Source organism: Tachypleus tridentatus, chromosome 10, assembly GCF_004210375.1.
Source record: "Tachypleus tridentatus isolate NWPU-2018 chromosome 10, ASM421037v1, whole genome shotgun sequence".
NCBI classification, from domain to species: Eukaryota; Metazoa; Arthropoda; class Merostomata; order Xiphosura; family Limulidae; genus Tachypleus; species Tachypleus tridentatus.
This window is the reverse complement of record NC_134834.1, coordinates 13777384-13797640: the sequence shown is the minus strand read 5'-3', so window position 1 is coordinate 13797640 and position 20257 is coordinate 13777384. Positions and strand designations below refer to the sequence as shown.

Sequence of the window (20257 nt, the reverse complement as noted above, 5' to 3'; positions counted from 1 at the left end):
TGTTTTAACATCTGATTATGGCTGGTATGACGTTGTTTTAGCATCTGATTATGACTGGTGTGATACTGTTGTTTTAACATCTGATTATGGCTGGTATGACATTGTTGTTTTAACATCTGATTATGACTGGTATGACATTGTTGTTTTAACATCTGATTATGGCTGGTATGACATTGTTGTTTTAACATCTGATTATGACTGGTATGGCATTGTTGTTTTAACATCTGATTATGGCTGGTATGACGTTGTTTTAACATCTGATTATGACTGGTATGACATTGTTGTTTTAACATCTGATTATGACTGGTATGGCATTGTTCTTTTAACATCTGATTATGGCTGGTATGACGTTGTTTTAACATCTGATTATGGCTGGTATGACATTGTTGTTTTAACATCTGATTATGACTGGTATGGCATTGTTGTTTTAACATCTGATTATGGCTGGTATGACGTTGTTTTAACATCTGATTATGACTGGTATGGCATTGTTGTTTTAACATCTGATTATGGCTGGTATGACGTTGTTTTAACATCTGATTATGACTGGTATGACATTGTTGTTTTAACATCTGATTATGACTGGTATGGCATTGTTGTTTTAACATCTGATTATGGCTGGTATGACGTTGTTTTAACATCTGATTATGGCTGGTATGACATTGTTGTTTTAACATCTGATTATGGCTGGTATGGCATTGTTGTTTTAACATCTGATTATGGCTGGTATGACGTTGTTTTAACATCTGATTTTGACTGGTGTGATACTGTTGTTTTTAACATCTGATTATGACTGGTATGGCATTGTTGTTTTAACATCTGATTATGGCTGGTATGACGTTGTTTTAACATCTGATTATGGCTGGTATGACATTGTTGTTTTAACATCTGATTATGGCTGGTGTGACATTGTTGTTTTAACATCTGATTATGACTGGTATGGCATTGTTGTTTTAACATCTGATTATGGCTGGTATGACATTGTTGTTTTAACATCTGATTATGGCTGGTATGACATTGTTGTTTTAACATCTGATTATGGCTGGTGTGACATTGTTGTTTTAACATCTGATTATGGCTGATGTGACATTGTTGTTTTAACATCTGATTATGGCTGGTATGACATTATTGTTTTAACATCTGATTATGGCTGGTGTGACATTGTTGTTTTAACATCTGATTATGGCTGGTATGACATTGTTGTTTTAACATCTGATTATGGCTGGTGTGACATTATTGTTTTAACATCTGATTATGGCTGGTATGACGTTGTTGTTTTAACATCTGATTATGGCTGGTATGACATTATTGTTTTAACATCTGATTATGGCTGGTATGACATTATTGTTTTAACATCTGATTATGGCTGATGTGACATTGTTGTTTTAACATCTGATTATGACTGGTGTGATACTGTTGTTTTAACATCTGATTATGGCTGGTATGACATTATTGTTTTAACATCTGATTATGGCTGATGTGACATTCTTGTTTTGACATCTGATTATGGCTGATGTGACATTGTTGTTTTAACATTTGATTATGGCTGGTATGACATTATTGTTTTAACATCTGATTATGGCTGATGTGACATTGTTGTTTTAACATCTGATTATGGCTGGTATGACATTGTTGTTTTAACATCTGATTATGGCTGGTATGACATTATTGTTTTAACATCTGATTATGGCTGGTATGACATTATTGTTTTAACATCTGATTATGGCTGTGTGATATTGTTGTTTTAACATCTGATTATGGCTGGTGTGACATTGTTGTTTTTAACATCTGATTATGGCTGTTATGACATTATTGTTTTAACATCTGATTATGGCTGGTATGACATTGTTGTTTTAACATCTGATTATGGCTGGTATGACATTATTGTTTTAACATCTGATTATGGCTGGTATGACATTATTGTTTTAACATCTGATTATGGCTGGTATGACATTATTGTTTTAACATCTGATTATGGCTGTGTGATATTGTTGTTTTAACATCTGATTATGGCTGGTATAACATTATTGTTTTAACATCTGATTATGGCTGTGTGATATTGTTGTTTTAACATCTGATTATGGCTGGTATGACATTATTGTTTTAACATCTGATTATGGCTGGTATGACATTATTGTTTTAACATCTGATTATGGCTGGTGTGACATTGTTGTTTTAACATCTGATTATGGCTGGTATGACATTATTGTTTTAACATCTGATTATGGCTGTGTGATATTGTTGTTTTAACATCTGATTATGGCTGGTATGACATTATTGTTTTAACATCTGATTATGGCTGATGTGACATTGTTGTTTTAACATCTGATTATGGCTGATGTGACATTGTTGTTTTAACATCTGATTATGGCTGATGTGACATTGTTGTTTTAACATCTGATTATGGCTGGTGTGACATTATTGTTTTAACATCTGATTATGGCTGATGTGACATTGTTGTTTTAACATCTGATTATGGCTGATGTGACATTGTTGTTTTAACATCTGATTATGGCTGATGTGACATTGTTGTTTTAACATCTGATTATGGCTGATGTGACATTGTTGTTTTAACATCTGATTATGACTGGTGTGATACTGTTGTTTTAACATCTGATTATGGCTGGTATGACATTGTTGTTTTAACATCTGATTATGACTGGTATGGCATTGTTGTTTTAACATCTGATTATGACTGGTATGGCATTGTTGTTTTAACATCTGATTATGGCTGGTATGACGTTGTTTTAACATCTGATTATGACTGGTGTGATACTGTTGTTTTAAACATCTGATTATGACTGGTATGGCATTGTTGTTTTAACATCTGATTATGGCTGGTATGACATTGTTGTTTTAACATCTGATTATGGCTGGTGTGACATTGTTGTTTTAACATCTGATTATGACTGGTATGGCGTTGTTTTAACATCTGATTATGACTGGTGTAATACTGTTGTTTTTAACATCTGATTATGACTGGTATGGCGTTGTTTTAACATCTGATTATGACTGGTGTAATACTGTTGTTTTTAACATCTGATTATGGCTGATGTGACATTGTTGTTTTAACATCTGATTATGGCTGGTATGACATTATTGTTTTAACATCTGATTATGGCTGATGTGACATTGTTGTTTTAACATCTTATTATGGCTGATGTGACATTGTTGTTTTAACATCTGATTATGGCTGATGTGACATTGTTGTTTTAACATCTGATTATGGCTGATGTGACATTGTTGTTTTAACATCTGATTATGACTGGTGTGATACTGTTGTTTTAACATCTGATTATGGCTGGTATGACATTATTGTTTTAACATCTGATTATGGCTGATGTGACATTGTTGTTTTAACATCTGATTATGGCTGATGTGACATTGTTGTTTTAACATCTGATTATGGCTGGTGTGACATTGTTGTTTTAACATCTGATTATGGCTGGTATGAAATTGTTGTTTTAACATCTGATTATGGCTGATGTGACATTGTTGTTTTAACATCTGATTATGACTGGTATGACATTGTTGTTTTAACATCTGATTATGACTGGTATGGCATTGTTGTTTTAACATCTGATTATGGCTGATGTGACATTGTTGTTTTAACATCTTATTATGGCTGATGTGACATTGTTGTTTTAACATCTGATTATGGCTGATGTGACATTGTTGTTTTAACATCTGATTATGGCTGATGTGACATTGTTGTTTTAACATCTGATTATGGCTGATGTGACATTGTTGTTTTAACATCTGATTATGGCTGATGTGACATTGTTGTTTTAACATCTGATTATGGCTGATGTGACATTGTTGTTTTAACATCTGATTATGGCTGATGTGACATTGTTGTTTTAACATCTGATTATGACTGGTGTGATACTGTTGTTTTAACATCTGATTATGGCTGGTATGACATTGTTGTTTTAACATCTGATTATGACTGGTATGGCATTGTTGTTTTAACATCTGATTATGGCTGGTATGACGTTGTTTTAGCATCTGATTATGACTGGTGTGATACTGTTGTTTTAACATCTGATTATGACTGGTATGGCATTATTGTTTTAACATCTGATTATGGCTGATGTGACATTGTTGTTTTAACATCTGATTATGGCTGATGTGACATTGTTGTTTTAACATCTGATTATGGCTGGTGTGACATTCTTGTTTTAACATCTGATTATGGCTGGTATGAAATTGTTGTTTTAACATCTGATTATGGCTGATGTGACATTGTTGTTTTAACATCTGATTATGACTGGTATGACATTGTTGTTTTAACATCTGATTATGACTGGTATGGCATTGTTGTTTTAACATCTGATTATGGCTGATGTGACATTGTTGTTTTAACATCTTATTATGGCTGATGTGACATTGTTGTTTTAACATCTGATTATGGCTGATGTGACATTGTTGTTTTAACATCTGATTATGGCTGATGTGACATTGTTGTTTTAACATCTGATTATGACTGGTGTGATACTGTTGTTTTAACATCTGATTATGGCTGGTATGACATTATTGTTTTAACATCTGATTATGGCTGATGTGACATTGTTGTTTTAACATCTGATTATGGCTGATGTGACATTGTTGTTTTAACATCTGATTATGGCTGGTGTGACATTGTTGTTTTAACATCTGATTATGGCTGGTATGAAATTGTTGTTTTAACATCTGATTATGGCTGATGTGACATTGTTGTTTTAACATCTGATTATGACTGGTATGACATTGTTGTTTTAACATCTGATTATGACTGGTATGGCATTGTTGTTTTAACATCTGATTATGGCTGGTATGACGTTGTTTTAACATCTGATTATGGCTGGTATGACATTATTGTTTTAACATCTGATTATGGCTGGTGTGACATTGTTGTTTTAACATCTGATTATGGCTGGTATGACATTATTGTTTTAACATCTGATTATGGCTGTGTGATATTGTTGTTTTAACATCTGATTATGGCTGGTGTGACATTGTTGTTTTAACATCTGATTATGGCTGGTATGACATTATTGTTTTAACATCTGATTATGGCTGATGTGACATTGTTGTTTTAACATCTGATTATGGCTGATGTGACATTGTTGTTTTAACATCTGATTATGGCTGATGTGACATTGTTGTTTTAACATCTGATTATGGCTGGTGTGACATTATTGTTTTAACATCTGATTATGGCTGATGTGACATTGTTGTTTTAACATCTGATTATGGCTGATGTGACATTGTTGTTTTAACATCTGATTATGGCTGATGTGACATTGTTGTTTTAACATCTGATTATGGCTGATGTGACATTGTTGTTTTAACATCTGATTATGACTGGTGTGATACTGTTGTTTTAACATCTGATTATGGCTGGTATGACATTGTTGTTTTAACATCTGATTATGACTGGTATGGCATTGTTGTTTTAACATCTGATTATGACTGGTATGGCATTGTTGTTTTAACATCTGATTATGGCTGGTATGACGTTGTTTTAACATCTGATTATGACTGGTGTGATACTGTTGTTTTTAACATCTGATTATGACTGGTATGGCATTGTTGTTTTAACATCTGATTATGGCTGGTATGACATTGTTGTTTTAACATCTGATTATGGCTGGTGTGACATTGTTGTTTTAACATCTGATTATGACTGGTATGGCGTTGTTTTAACATCTGATTATGACTGGTGTAATACTGTTGTTTTAACATCTGATTATGACTGGTATGGCGTTGTTTTAACATCTGATTATGACTGGTGTAATACTGTTGTTTTTAACATCTGATTATGGCTGATGTGACATTGTTGTTTTAACATCTGATTATGGCTGGTATGACATTATTGTTTTAACATCTGATTATGGCTGATGTGACATTGTTGTTTTAACATCTTATTATGGCTGATGTGACATTGTTGTTTTAACATCTGATTATGGCTGATGTGACATTGTTGTTTTAACATCTGATTATGGCTGATGTGACATTGTTGTTTTAACATCTGATTATGACTGGTGTGATACTGTTGTTTTAACATCTGATTATGGCTGGTATGACATTATTGTTTTAACATCTGATTATGGCTGATGTGACATTGTTGTTTTAACATCTGATTATGGCTGATGTGACATTGTTGTTTTAACATCTGATTATGGCTGGTGTGACATTGTTGTTTTAACATCTGATTATGGCTGGTATGAAATTGTTGTTTTAACATCTGATTATGGCTGATGTGACATTGTTGTTTTAACATCTGATTATGACTGGTATGACATTGTTGTTTTAACATCTGATTATGACTGGTATGGCATTGTTGTTTTAACATCTGATTATGGCTGGTATGACGTTGTTTTAACATCTGATTATGGCTGGTATGACATTGTTGTTTTAACATCTGATTATGGCTGGTGTGACATTGTTGTTTTAACATCTGATTATGGCTGGTGTGACATTGTTGTTTTAACATCTGATTATGACTGGTATGGCATTGTTGTTTTAACATCTGATTATGGCTGGTATGACGTTGTTTTAACATCTGATTATGACTGGTGTAATACTGTTGTTTTTAACATCTGATTATGACTGGTATGTCATTGTTGTTTTAACATCTGATTATGGCTGGTATGACATTGTTGTTTTAACATCTGATTATGGCTGCTATGACATTGTTGTTTTAACATCTGATTATGGCTGGTGTGACATTGTTGTTTTAACATCTGATTATGGCTGCTATGACATTGTTGTTTTAACATCTGATTATGGCTGGTGTGACATTGTTGTTTTAACATCTGATTATGGCTGATGTGACATTGTTGTTTTAACATCTGATTATGGCTGGTATGACATTATTGTTTTAACATCTGATTATGGCTGGTGTGACATTGTTGTTTTAACATCTGATTATGGCTGGTGTGACATTGTTGTTTTAACATCTGATTATGGCTGATGTGACATTGTTGTTTTAACATCTGATTATGGCTGGTGTGACATTGTTGTTTTAACATCTGATTATGGCTGATGTGACATTGTTGTTTTAACATCTGATTATGGCTGGTATGACATTATTGTTTTAACATCTGATTATGGCTGGTATGACATTGTTGTTTTAACATCTGATTATGGCTGCTATGACATTGTTGTTTTAACATCTGATTATGGCTGGTGTGACATTGTTGTTTTAACATCTGATTATGGCTGCTATGACATTGTTGTTTTAACATCTGATTATGGCTGGTGTGACATTGTTGTTTTAACATCTGATTATGGCTGATGTGACATTGTTGTTTTAACATCTGATTATGGCTGGTATGACATTATTGTTTTAACATCTGATTATGGCTGGTATGACATTGTTGTTTTAACATCTGATTATGGCTGGTATGACATTATTGTTTTAACATCTGATTATGGCTGGTATGACATTGTTGTTTTAACATCTGATTATGGCTGCTATGACATTGTTGTTTTAACATCTGATTATGGCTGGTGTGACATTGTTGTTTTAACATCTGATTATGGCTGCTATGACATTGTTGTTTTAACATCTGATTATGGCTGGTGTGACATTGTTGTTTTAACATCTGATTATGGCTGATGTGACATTGTTGTTTTAACATCTGATTATGGCTGGTATGACATTATTGTTTTAACATCTGATTATGGCTGGTGTGACATTGTTGTTTTAACACAAGATTATGGCTGGTGTAATATCGCGTTGCTGTCATCGAAAAGTTTAAAACTATCTTACATATACAGAGGTTCATTGTTTCAAGTCCAAAACTGTAGTAGTTCGAACAAGAAATTAATCGAACGTGTAATACACATTGCGAAACATAAAGAAAACAATAACAATTAGCTTTGAAGGTAACTTAACTTCTACTTCATAAACACAGAAATGTATTTCAAGGTTAACACTGTAGTATATTAGGACCCAGTTACACCTCTTTCAGTTAAGTTTCCCTTCACCTGATATATGAAATTTGACGGACGTGACTTGCGGTACAGAATGAAGTTCCCTACTATATGAGCTGTCATAAAATAAGAAAAGGAACGTGCTAGTAAATGATTGCCAATTTCACGCCCAACATAAAACTTCTATCAGACTTTTATAACCAAAGATATAGTGAAAGTAATTACAGCCATCTTAACGATCTGATGAATATGTATACCGAAACCATCTGGCTTCATGTAAACAGTATGCTACTATTGTGGCGATACATTGTAAACATTGAACAGCTTTGGTTCAGTATTTTAATTCGAGTTTCACTGCGAGTGCATCCTCGTCTGGATTGTGCTTCAGGGTAAGACGTAGATTTAGAAGCTGGGTTTACTTAGTAGTATAAGGCAATAACCTCGTTTATCAACATTAGTACAGGTCGTGGCGAACCAAATTTTGTGATATAAACCACCACTATTGGGATTTAATCGGTATGTGTGTGTGTTTTTGTTTTTTTTCTTAAAGCAAAGCCACGTCAGGGAATCGAACCCTTGATTTTAGCGTTGTAAATCCGTAGACTTGCCTCTGTACAAGCGAGGGGCATTTAATCAGTAGAAAAGATTCATACATTGCTAATGAATCATCTCAACTGTTGAGGTGGTTTTTATTCCTTACTTGAGGCCGTAGTGAAAGATATAGAAATTGAAAACGAATTCTCTTTTACAACTGGATAGCACTGATAGCTACAGTAAAGAAACATCAACTGAAAGAGGTTAGACTTAAATTTTAAACATTTGAAACTTTTCGTTGCTGTGAGGAGCAACTGTTTAGAAAGTGAATACCATTTCATTTTGGTATAGAATGACCAAAAACAAAGGCAATAAAAATACAAAGGAATTTAAATATTTCAGAGCATTGTATGTGATACAATACAAACGCGAGATGGCGCTCTCCAGTAGCTTAGGATTAGTCTGAAAGCTTATAACGCTAAAAACCGTGATTCGATACCCATTCTGGGCGCATTGTGTAGCTTTGTGCTTAACAACAAACAAACATAAAATGCGAAAGGTTCTGTGACATTAGCCCCCTCTGTATTAGCCTCTTCTGTTATATTTATCTTTCAAAAATAAAGGGACTTGGCATGGCCAGATGAATAAGGCACTCGACTCGTAATCCGAGGGTCGCGGGTTCGAATCCCCATTACACCAAACATGATCGTTCTTTCAGCCGTGGGGGCGTTATAATGTGACTAGCTGCCTTCCCTTTAGTCTTACATTGATAAATTAAGGACGACTAGTGTAGATAGCCCTCGTGTAGCTTTGCGCGAATTTCCAAACAAACCAAAATCAAAAATAAAAATTTGAATCTTAGACCATTTATCGAAATCACGTTATAGGCTTGGAAAATTAGTGTTATGGTTAATGATTAACGAATTTATTATAGCACGAAGTGAACAAACGTAGTCAACTGTAACTTTAAGCAAACTGAGCTCTCTTAAACTGGTAATTTCTTCGTTTGTGTATCACTTTCTTTTCAGATACGTCTTTCGAATCATTGCACACTCAAAAATTACTAATGGCTAATAAATAATTAATTATCAAACTGATAATAACCATTTTCACGAGATATTCCCCCCTTCCCTCTGTGACGCGGCTGTGACCTACAGACTTACAACGCTAGAAACCGGGTTATATACACTTGTTGAGGTAGAGTGCAGATAGTCCATTGTGTAACTCTGTGCTTGAGTTCAATTGTTTGTCTCTTTGTTTTTGGAATTTCGCACAAAGCTACTGGAGGGCTATCTGCGCTAGCCGTCCCTAATTTAGCAGTGTAAGACTAGAGGGAAGGCAGCTAGTCATCACCACCCACCGCCAACTCTTGGGCTACTCTTTTACTAACGAATAGTGGGATTGACCGTAACATTATAACGCCCCCACGGCTGAAAGGGCGAGCATGTTTGGCGCGACAGGGATGCAAACCCGCGACCCTCAGATTACGAGCCGCACGCCTTAACACGCTTGGCCATGCCGGGCCACTTCAGTTCAAACAAAACCAATTCACGAGATGCCTGAAAGTTCATTTTTGAACCGAATGTAGACTAAAATGATTTTAAAATACCCGTGTTTCTACATTTTACGTGTAGCCACAAATACTCTACACTAAGACAAATTATAACCACTGCTCTCGTAAGTAACCTGAGAGGTAAGTGATAAAGTCGGGTTTGATCTAGTGGATAGTATGTCATGCCGGGCTGTGTGTAGGAAGGTACAAAACTCTAGCTGTGTTATACTACTGTAAATGTTTGCGCTTTAAGCCCTGGAAGAGCTTTGACTGTGATAATGTCTTCTATGTATTCACTCAAGAGTAAGCGTATAGGCGGTAGGTGCTAGTAGGTGGTTGCCTTTATTTTAATTGGCTGTTCTAAATTAGAGACGCTACGTCTGAATATTATAGGGTTCTCTGGCCCAAGTCTATATAAAGCATACGGTTTCTTCAAAGTTGAAATTACCAATACCAAAATAACGTATCTTTGACGACGCACAGACCCATATGACGTGAACGTATTCTCGTGCACGTGAGTATTCGAACGAAAACGATACACTGAAGAGCTCTTTCTATATTTTATGTACCAAAGAAACGAAAAACGGCAGCGCCGTCTAGAGGTCTTTAAGTTACCTTGTCTTCTTTTAACTCCGTTTTATAACTGTTTTCCTTACTGTTTTCATTATTCAATCTAAAATAATCAATAATTAGATAATTATTCTAAAACATAAAACATAAATAATTTGTTTATCTAATTTTTCTCTGTTTGTTGTTGTTTGCAAAAATTATAAAGTAATTTTTTTGGTTTTTTCAGACTCTCCGTAACAGAACTCTTCGATGTTCTAATCAAGTACGATGTTCGAAAAACCACCACAAATCCAGATGTTGCTTCTCTTTGTTGTTCTTGACTACTTATACAAAGGCTACACAGTATTTCTATGATCGTGACAGTTTTACACAGAATTGGCAATGGCTGTAAGGTGTTTCTAATGTTCTTATAACTGTATAATGATTTCTCAACGTCTACAAAGTGCTTCGAACGTCCGTCACTTGTTTCTGCGGTTCTTTGGATTTTAAAGTTGATTCGCATCTCCAAAAACTGTTTCTATGATACTAATAATTTTATTGGAGTTTAACAACGTCTGCAACTTGTTTTTACAGCTATGAGAACTGAACGGAAGACTGAAACGTCTACAAAGTCTAATAATCTTTACAGAGGTTCGACGACATTCAACAATTACGTTTTCAGACGTAATGTCTTCGGTGTATCACCACGGTCTATAGAGCGTTCAACGTTCCAACACTGACAGCTGAAAACTTTGTCTCACTTCTAGGTAGGGTGTAGAACGGTGTTAAGTGTGGTAAATGTAAATATATAAAATCTATCTATCTAAAAACCGTTACTGATACGTAATCGCATTTTAAATAAATCAGTGGAACGTTCTGGAAAATGACGAATTACACGACAATTCTGCCTTCGCTGCTTAGTGGAAAATCAACGAATAGTTCGATGCCTGAGATATGGAGATCGAGATATCCGACATATCGGCGCGGTCATCTTTCTAAGACCTACTATTTATCTCCAGAGTACAAGGCTAGAAAAGCTGAGGAGTTCTACCAATCGTACGACGTAATGACGGGTGTGCGGATAGCAGCGACATTAGGAGGGTTAATTACGCTGTTCACGTTGTTTCTGTTCTATAAGAGTAAATTTAAGGTGGACCACAGTGACCAGCAGAATACTAACCAGATGTCGGTGTGTGGTGACGGTGCTGGAGTGATAAAAGAAGGCCACTCCACGCGGAACAACAGTGGCGACACCACCTCTGATAGTGGAAGCATTTCTTTGTACATTGCAGAACCGCCCTCCACGTGCCCAGAACAAACAGATATCCCCCTAACGGTATACGTTGAAAGCACGTCGTCCCTCCGCTTACCATCAGAAGTATATAATGAAAAGAAGATTCCAATAACGAGTGACTGTCAGGTAACCGAAACCTGTGGGGAAGTGTGGGAACCCTTCGAGCACCAACTCACCACCAGTTTACTACAAGATTTAAAGCCTTCTGCAGGTGGAGGTTCCATAAAATTAGCAACACCTTTGCCCGCACAGGCTTGCAGCGAGTATCCCACGTCTTCAGATGTAAGGAAAATGATGCTTTCTCTGCCACATCCATATTCTATACGACCTTATGAAGATGCAACGGAGGACATTGACCTCACAGAGCATTTTCCAAGAAGAGCTTCCATTCAAACAAATGCAGAAATTCTCTAACAAGAGTTTGAACTTCAAAGAAAAAAAGCCAGGTGTATATCTAGAAGCTCGTGATGAATATATCCAATATTTTTGTAGCTACAGCCACGTGGAAACCTCATGTTACGCCCACAAAAAATCAATGAACAATATATTGTTACGTTAGGAAATCGCAAACAGTAACTCCAGTTCTCTGTTTCAAACCAGTCTATGAAGCTTATTGTACAATTTTGTTTGCTATTTTTCGCGTCTCCGTTATTTCGTCATCAAAGTTAAGTAATACGTTTTATTATGCATTATATCTACTGAAACGTATTTATATAAATGTACAAAACATTGTAAAACGGAAACACTTTACAATAAATATTTTATATTAAACTAAAAACTCGCTTCCAAAATACGACAATAAATTATATTTATTTAATAAGAGCTGATGTTTCGAGAAAGAAATATAAGAATTTTTGTTTCACCTGTGTTTTGGTTATGTTTCACGTGCGTGGCTGTGTTCGTGTGTAGTGTGTGTGTGTTTTTTTTGCGTTCGAGAAACGCATCGAGTTTGGCTTAAAAATATATACATTCGTTTTGTGTCAATCTTTTGCCAAATGAAATTCGAGAAGAATACACTTATTTCACAACTGTATCATTTCCTTTCTGTTCTTTGTTCATGCTTTTCCAACGGCGTCATCTGGAGGAATGTTTCAAAACAGTTTTATGACATCAGAAGCGTTGTAAAGTGCCCCCACAAATGGGCCCTAAAACTGGCGAACGGGATAGACTAAAAGCAGTGTTAAAATAGAAACTGAAACCCTATGATGCTACGGAACTGGTGAAAAGAAAACGCCATGAGCAGAAGAGGGCTTTAACTTTATTAGAAAATGAAATTGTATACTTAGTTTTACACAATATCGTAGCTTTCTTCATAAAATATGTTACTTGAATTTCAGCAGAATGACCCAGTGGAGTTGTACTTAAGAATAAATTACTGATGTATTTCTTTTTACACCACAACTCAGTGTATTGCTACTCAGCTCAAAACTCAGGCGTATACAAAATAGTTAATTGGTGAAACTTTAGGGAAAGCCCACTTTAATGATGACGTATTAGGGATAGCACACTTTAATAACGACGTATTAGTGTGCCGCTAATTTGCTCAATTTACCAAACAAATCTACTCGAGAGTTTAATACAAGCCTGACGACTCATCTCCAATAATTTCACTTTTTAACAAGCCATTCAAATCAATCATTTTCATCGAGAAAAAATAAATATTTTAAAGTACTACGCTAGACGATTGGTTTGTTTTGTTTTGAATTTCGTGCAAAGCTACTCGAGGGCTATCTGCGCTAGCCGTTCCTAATTTAGCAGTGTAAGACTAGAGGGAAGGCAGCTAGTCATCACCACCCACCGCCAACTCTTGAGCTACTCTTTTACCAACGAATAGTGGAATTCACCAATACATTTGAACACCCCCACGGCTGAAAGGGCGAACATGTTTGGTGCGACGGGTATTCGAACCCGCGACCCTCGGATTACGATTCGAACGCCTTAACCCACCTGGCCATGCCGGGGCTTTACACTAGAGGAACGATCCTTGTAAAATATTGTAAATTAGGTTTAATTTGGAAGGGAAGAAAACCTGTTAAATTTTTCTGTTCTGTCGCTCAAGAGTTGGCGGGTGATCGCTGCTCACTAATTGCGCTCCCTGCAGCTTCTAATTTAAAGACTGGGTGCATCTATGCGCAAACGTCTTTTATGTAGTTTTGCGCAAAAATTAAAACACCGTTTATCTCGCGCACGTGACAAAAAATGACGAGCAGAAAGAAGCAAAATCCAGTCAATGTTTTCCTCAGAAAAAGTTTCTTTTTTTCATATGGTCTTTTAATATGTCGATGGTGCTAAACCTAAAACCTTTTCATTGAAATTTAGAAGAAATCGCATATATTTTAAATAAATACACGAACAACTTACAACCGAAAAACTAGAAAATTAGTTGTCCAGAAAAATACAAGTTAAAGATAGTTGTTTCCGTTTTACAATGAATGACCGAGAAGAATTGCATTGTTGTGATACTGTAACAAATAGTGTAACAATTATTAATAGTTGTATACGGTTGGTTTAAAAAAAAAACTGTTTGTACTTGTATATTTTACGAACTATTAAAGTATCGTATGTAATACAGTGGAAAAGATAATAATAAATATACTGGTGTCTTAGTATCGTTGGTGGAACGTATTCTGTTTGTCCTTCAGGATGGAGAAAGGTTCGAGGGTTAATCTGTCGGTCTCCGCACTTTGGGACCGTGGGTGCCTTATAAGGATAACGATCCGTTTTCACTATTCGGTGAAACAGGAGTTGACGGAATGTTGTGTTATTTGGACTAACTGTCTTCTCTCATGTTTCTTATTAACTATGACTCGTACCAAACATCTCGGACAACTTTGCACGAATATGAGAAACAGACAAACGAAATAAGAGACACATGAAAACGGTTATTTATGATTGGATTCTGTTTTTCATATTTCTACAGTTTAACAGAAAATTTATGTTTAAATATTATGAAAACCTAATGTCTAACAACATGTATTACATATCTATATAGAATATTATTCAAGGTGGTTCATTCCAACATCAATTTGCCCATCAAAACTCAAGTTCATTATTTTAACAAACTGTCTTTTATTTGAAGTAATGTATATATACGTATATATACATAGGTAGGTAGGTAGAATGGAATTATATAGAAAAAATATTATTCTTGAAAATTTTCATATAGTGACCTATTTCTGCCTGAACTCGGTGACACCTTATAACTCACTGTTTCTTGAAAAAACAATATTAGTTGATCACAAAAACCAAAAACAAATCTGTCGTTACTACAACAGGGGTAGATCAACTTAATATAGTATAACACAAGGTATAGATCAACTTAATATAACATAATACAAAGTGTAGATCAACTTAATATAGTATAATACAAAGTGTAGATGAACTTAATAAAATACAATGTGTAGATGAACTTAATATAACAATATAAACTGTAGATCAACTTAATACAATATAATAAAAAGTGTAGATCAACTTAATATAGTATAATACAAAATGTAGATCAACTTAATATAGTATAACACAAAGTGTAGATCAACGTAATATAGTATAACACAAAGTGTAGATCAACTTAACATAACATAATACAACGTGTAGATCAACTTAATATAACAATATAAACTCTAGATAAACTTAATATAGTATAACACAAAGTGTAGATCAACTTAATATAGTATAATACAAAGTGTAGTTCTTCTTAGTATAGTATAATACAAAGTGTAGATCAACTTAATATAGTATAACACAAACTGTAGATAAACTTAATATAGCATAACACAAAGTGTACATCAACTTAATATAGTATAACACAAAGTGTACATCAACTTAATATGGTATAACACAAACTGTAGATAAACTTAATATAGTATAATACAAAAGTGTAGATCAACTTAATATAGTATAACACAAAGTGTACATCAACTTAATATAGTATAATACAAAAGTGTAGATCAACTTAATATAGTATAACACACTGTAGATAAACTTAATATAGCATAACACAAAGTGTACATCAACTTAATATAGTATAATACAAAGTGTAGATCAACTTAATATAGTATAATACAAAATGTAGATCAACTTAATATAGTATAATACAAAGTGTAGATCAACTTAATATAACAATATAAACTGTAGATCAACTTAATATAGTATAACACAAGGTATAGATCAACTTAATATAGTATAATACAAAGTGTAGATCAACTTAATATAGTATAATACAAAATGTAGCTCAACTTAATATAGTATAATACAAAGTGTAGATCAACTTAATATAACAATATAAACTGTAGATCAACTTAATATAACAATATAAACTGTAGATCAACTTAATATAGTATAATACAAAGTGTAGTTCTTCTTAGTATAGTATAATACAAAGTGTAGATCAACTTAATATAGTATAATACAAACTGTAGATCAACTTAATATAGTATAATACAAAGTGTAGATCAACATAATATAGTATAATACAAAGTGTAGATCAACATAATGTAGTATAATACAAAGTGTAGATCGACTTAATATAACACAAAGTGTAGATGAACTTAATATAACAATATAAACTGTAGATCAACTTAATATAGTATAATACAAAGTGTAGTTCTTCTTAGTATAGTATAATACAAAGTGTAGATCAACTTAATATAACATAATACAAACTGTAGATCAACCTAGTATAATACGTCTGTAGCTCAGACGTATGTAGTTTAACTATTTCTTGGTTTTAAATCTGTTTGTCGTAATCAAGTTTCTCTAAACAGTAAAGTAAACGTTTTTAACTTCTCTGAAATAGTGTAGTAATGTACTTTAAGTTTGTTTTTTTAACCACATCAAAACTTTACTCTTGAAAGTCCAGAATAAATCAGTTTTTACAATGTTTGTTTAAATCACACTTACGAGATAAAAATTAAAAAAAAACATCTTATTAGAGATGAAAATTTTAATTCTTGTTTGTAATTTGAGCTTTCAAGTTTAACTCACTACTATATGAAGGGATTACAAATTAATCTCCTATTTAAATGAACGTTATCTTTCATAACAGTTTGGTTTAGTGGATTCGAAAATTCAGAAAATTCGGGACATACTACACTGTGTTTCAATACTGTATTACACTGTATATTCAAATATCATTTCTTGTAAACAGTTCCTGTTTCTTCTAACAATAGGATATCGGTGATTTAAATAACGTATATGCCAGTTTATAGTATTACCTGGGATTAATGAACATTGTCCAGAACAGATGACATGTTTAGTCGCTTCGCTGAGAGATTGGCTTGACAAACTGATTAAGAATGGTGGAAAAAATAGTGAGCCCCCTTACCCCGAGAAAGGTTTTGAAATCCCTTGTTTCTAAACTTTCTAAAATTTATTCTCAATATGACATTGTTAATATTTAGTTTGTGTAGAACAAGTAGTGTTTCAAAGCATGATCGTTTTAAATGATGAAACCCGAAGTACCCTAACTAGAGATACATTTCAAATCTCGCTTTTATCTGTTGTGTGGTATTTGTATGTTTTCTTGCCAGCACTGACTTAGTATGTTGTTTTCTCCACTGATAAAGATCAAAGTGCCCCGTATGGTCAGGTGGTTAAGGCACTCGTCTCGTAATCCGAGGGTCGCGTGTTCGAGTCCCTCTTACACCAAACATGCTCACCCTTTCAGTCGTTGGGGTGTTGTAATATACGGTCATTCCCACCATTTGTTGATAAAAGAGTAGCCCAAGAGTTGGCGGTGGGTGGTGATGACTAGCTGCCTTTTTTCTAGTCTTACACTGCTAAATTAGGGACGACTAGCGCAGATATCCCTCGTGTAGCTTTGCGTGTACTTCAAACAAACTGGAAATTGAAAAACATCAAAAGTTCCATTGATTTGCTGAATACATAGGAGTGCTACTGTTTGACACTGTGAAGGGCCAGTCGCAGCTCAGTGGTTAACACGAAATAGCTATCCATTTGTAGGTTCAAAGCTCGAGCTACGATATCCTGTTGAGCACTCTCCGCTTGCTACAAATCTAGCATTTACTCTTACTGTCCAACCAAAAATTAGCAGAAAACGGTGTATGCTACTGTAACAGTGGTGTGTTAGTGAACTGATGTGCTTAAACTTTAGAGACCTCTGACCTGGCCGCTTGGACCACGTGTTGTAGCTCAAACTACTAAATGTAACTGTAAAACGCAGAAGCAAATGATATCTAAAATTCAGCATTACTCCTAAAAAGGCAAGCATTGCGGTATCGATATGTTCAGCTATTTAAATATTAAATGTTAAACATTATTCGAAAATTTTCAAAACTTATTCATAACAATTCGTCTCGGGAGTTTCTTGAGTTCTCAGGCTTAGCAGTTTATATTTTTCTTTAGGTCTTCAGTTTATAATCATGAAAATAATTTCAAATAACTCAGAAACAAATTAACAATAAACTAGCACGAACCTACTTCATTTCGTTCCAAATACATATTAAAGCCACACGAGTTTAATAAGTGCAAAGAATCTTACTTTATTACGTACAAATTATGTCTATATATCTTTATCCGCGAATGAGTTAATTAAACTTTCCCCTAGTCATTACATTTTATTTGAAGTTCCATTCCATATTATCCCTAAGGGATAACTCTCTGATAACGTCTCACAGGGACATGCTTCTAACACGACAAATCGATATTGGCAGTAAATAAAGCGTGTCACTCCCTTGAAATGCGAGGCTACACATATGTTTCCGAGGTAAAAACAGGAAACTGTAGTGCGCATGTGCCTTGCTAAAACGATCGGCTCGGAGGAGATATATTTTGTATCATTTCACAAGAAAATTGTCCACTTCTGACCAAACGGCGCGATATTCTACTCATGGAAATGTCGTTACAGTGGTCAGAAGAGCACTTAGAGTCTTAGGCGCACAACTGAATGATTCTTAACTACTCACGAATATATCATTTTATATAGGTTTGGCCAACCCTCAAACCTAATGAGCTAACGCAAGAGAATTTAGTTCGGTTTGTTTCGAATTTCATGCAAAACCCCAAGAGAGCTGTCTCCGCTTGCAGTCTGAAATTTAGCAGTTGGAAGTTAGTACCATCCACCACCATCTTTTGAGGTGATCATTTACCAACTAATACTTATATTATAGTGATCCTAAGGGTGAAAGGAGAGACTGTTTGGTGGCACGGGGACTCGAACACACGACCCTCCTGAAACACAATGAACTTTAAAGACGTAAAACTACCTCTAATGATGTTCATTTAGGACCTAAACCATTCTGAAATACAACATAATGAACATTAGAAACATAAAGCCACCGCTAATAAACGTTCATTTAAGACAATAGGCTGAGAGATCATTTATAATGGTTCCAACTAGATTTAAAACTTTGAATTATTGACCAGGAGGTAGACAACCAGGCAGCAGAATCCCTCCACACATGCTAAGAGGTTAACTCACACTCTTACAGTGCATCCATCCAACTTAAAGTGCGAGAAGTATTTCACATGAATTCGAACCCAGTTTGCCAGTTCAGAAAACCAAAACTCAAACACAGGGCAACCCATGCCCATATAGTAAAGAGAAAAAAAATATTATTAAACGTAAAAGATTTATTTAAAAAATCCTAGTAAAATCCTTGTTAACAAAGACAGTACTTTTTTCCAGTTTATTGCATGAATAATGAACAATATGATTTTAAATTACCAAACTCCAAAACAGTAAGACAGAGAACGACATCTAATCTGTATAAAAGCCCGTGTGTCACTTCACAAAATAGGAGGAGTAGTATAAGCCAAAGTGAATTTATCTAGCTAAAATATTTCGATTACGATTTTATTGATGAGAATGCACGAAAGCAGTGACAGGGGTGACGTGAAGCCTTGTAAGTGTTGTGAGTGTTGTTAATATAATAAGCCAAAAGCAAAAGTGTAGTGTGGAATCAGCTAGCCTAGAACTAAGTGCATAATATTTACCATGTAAGTAAAATTACAAATTCAATTTTAAACTTGTATCGTTTATAAATTGAGCTATTTTATGTCATATCATCAGCATTTTAAATAAAACAAACCTCTTTAATCAAAGGAAACTTAATAAATCAACAAATATTTTTTCCGGTTTTATTGTCTATACATTTCATTTTATACTTTTACTACACAGGCTAACAACAATACTATAGGTGACACTTTTGTTGTTAAGGGACATGTCATAAAAGCAACTGTTTGAGTGTAGTGTTACCCACAATGCACTGGCTTTTCTATATATTAGAAATTGTTAATATAACTAATTTTTACAAGTAAATATTGTATGAATATTCCACGAATTCATTTCAAGAATGATCTTAATTTTGATTGGCTCGATTGCACTTTCTGTCTCTTTATTGGTCAAGACTGATTTCGCAAAATTTATTTATTTCAGTTAACTGTGA

The 20257-nt window shown here is 34.4% G+C and overlaps 1 protein-coding gene across 1 annotated transcript in view; it reads left to right on the top strand.

Annotated features, from left to right (window-relative positions):
- Positions 1–14381, top strand: part of LOC143228758 (uncharacterized) — a 38590-nt gene extending 24209 nt beyond the window's left edge. Inside the window, exon 2 of the mRNA XM_076460078.1 lies at positions 10806–14381. Coding sequence (XP_076316193.1) covers positions 11442–12266 — 825 coding nt within the window. The 5' untranslated portion in view covers positions 10806–11441 and the 3' untranslated portion in view covers positions 12267–14381. The remainder of the gene's footprint in view (positions 1–10805) is intronic.
- Positions 14382–20257: the final 5876 nt, after the last annotated feature.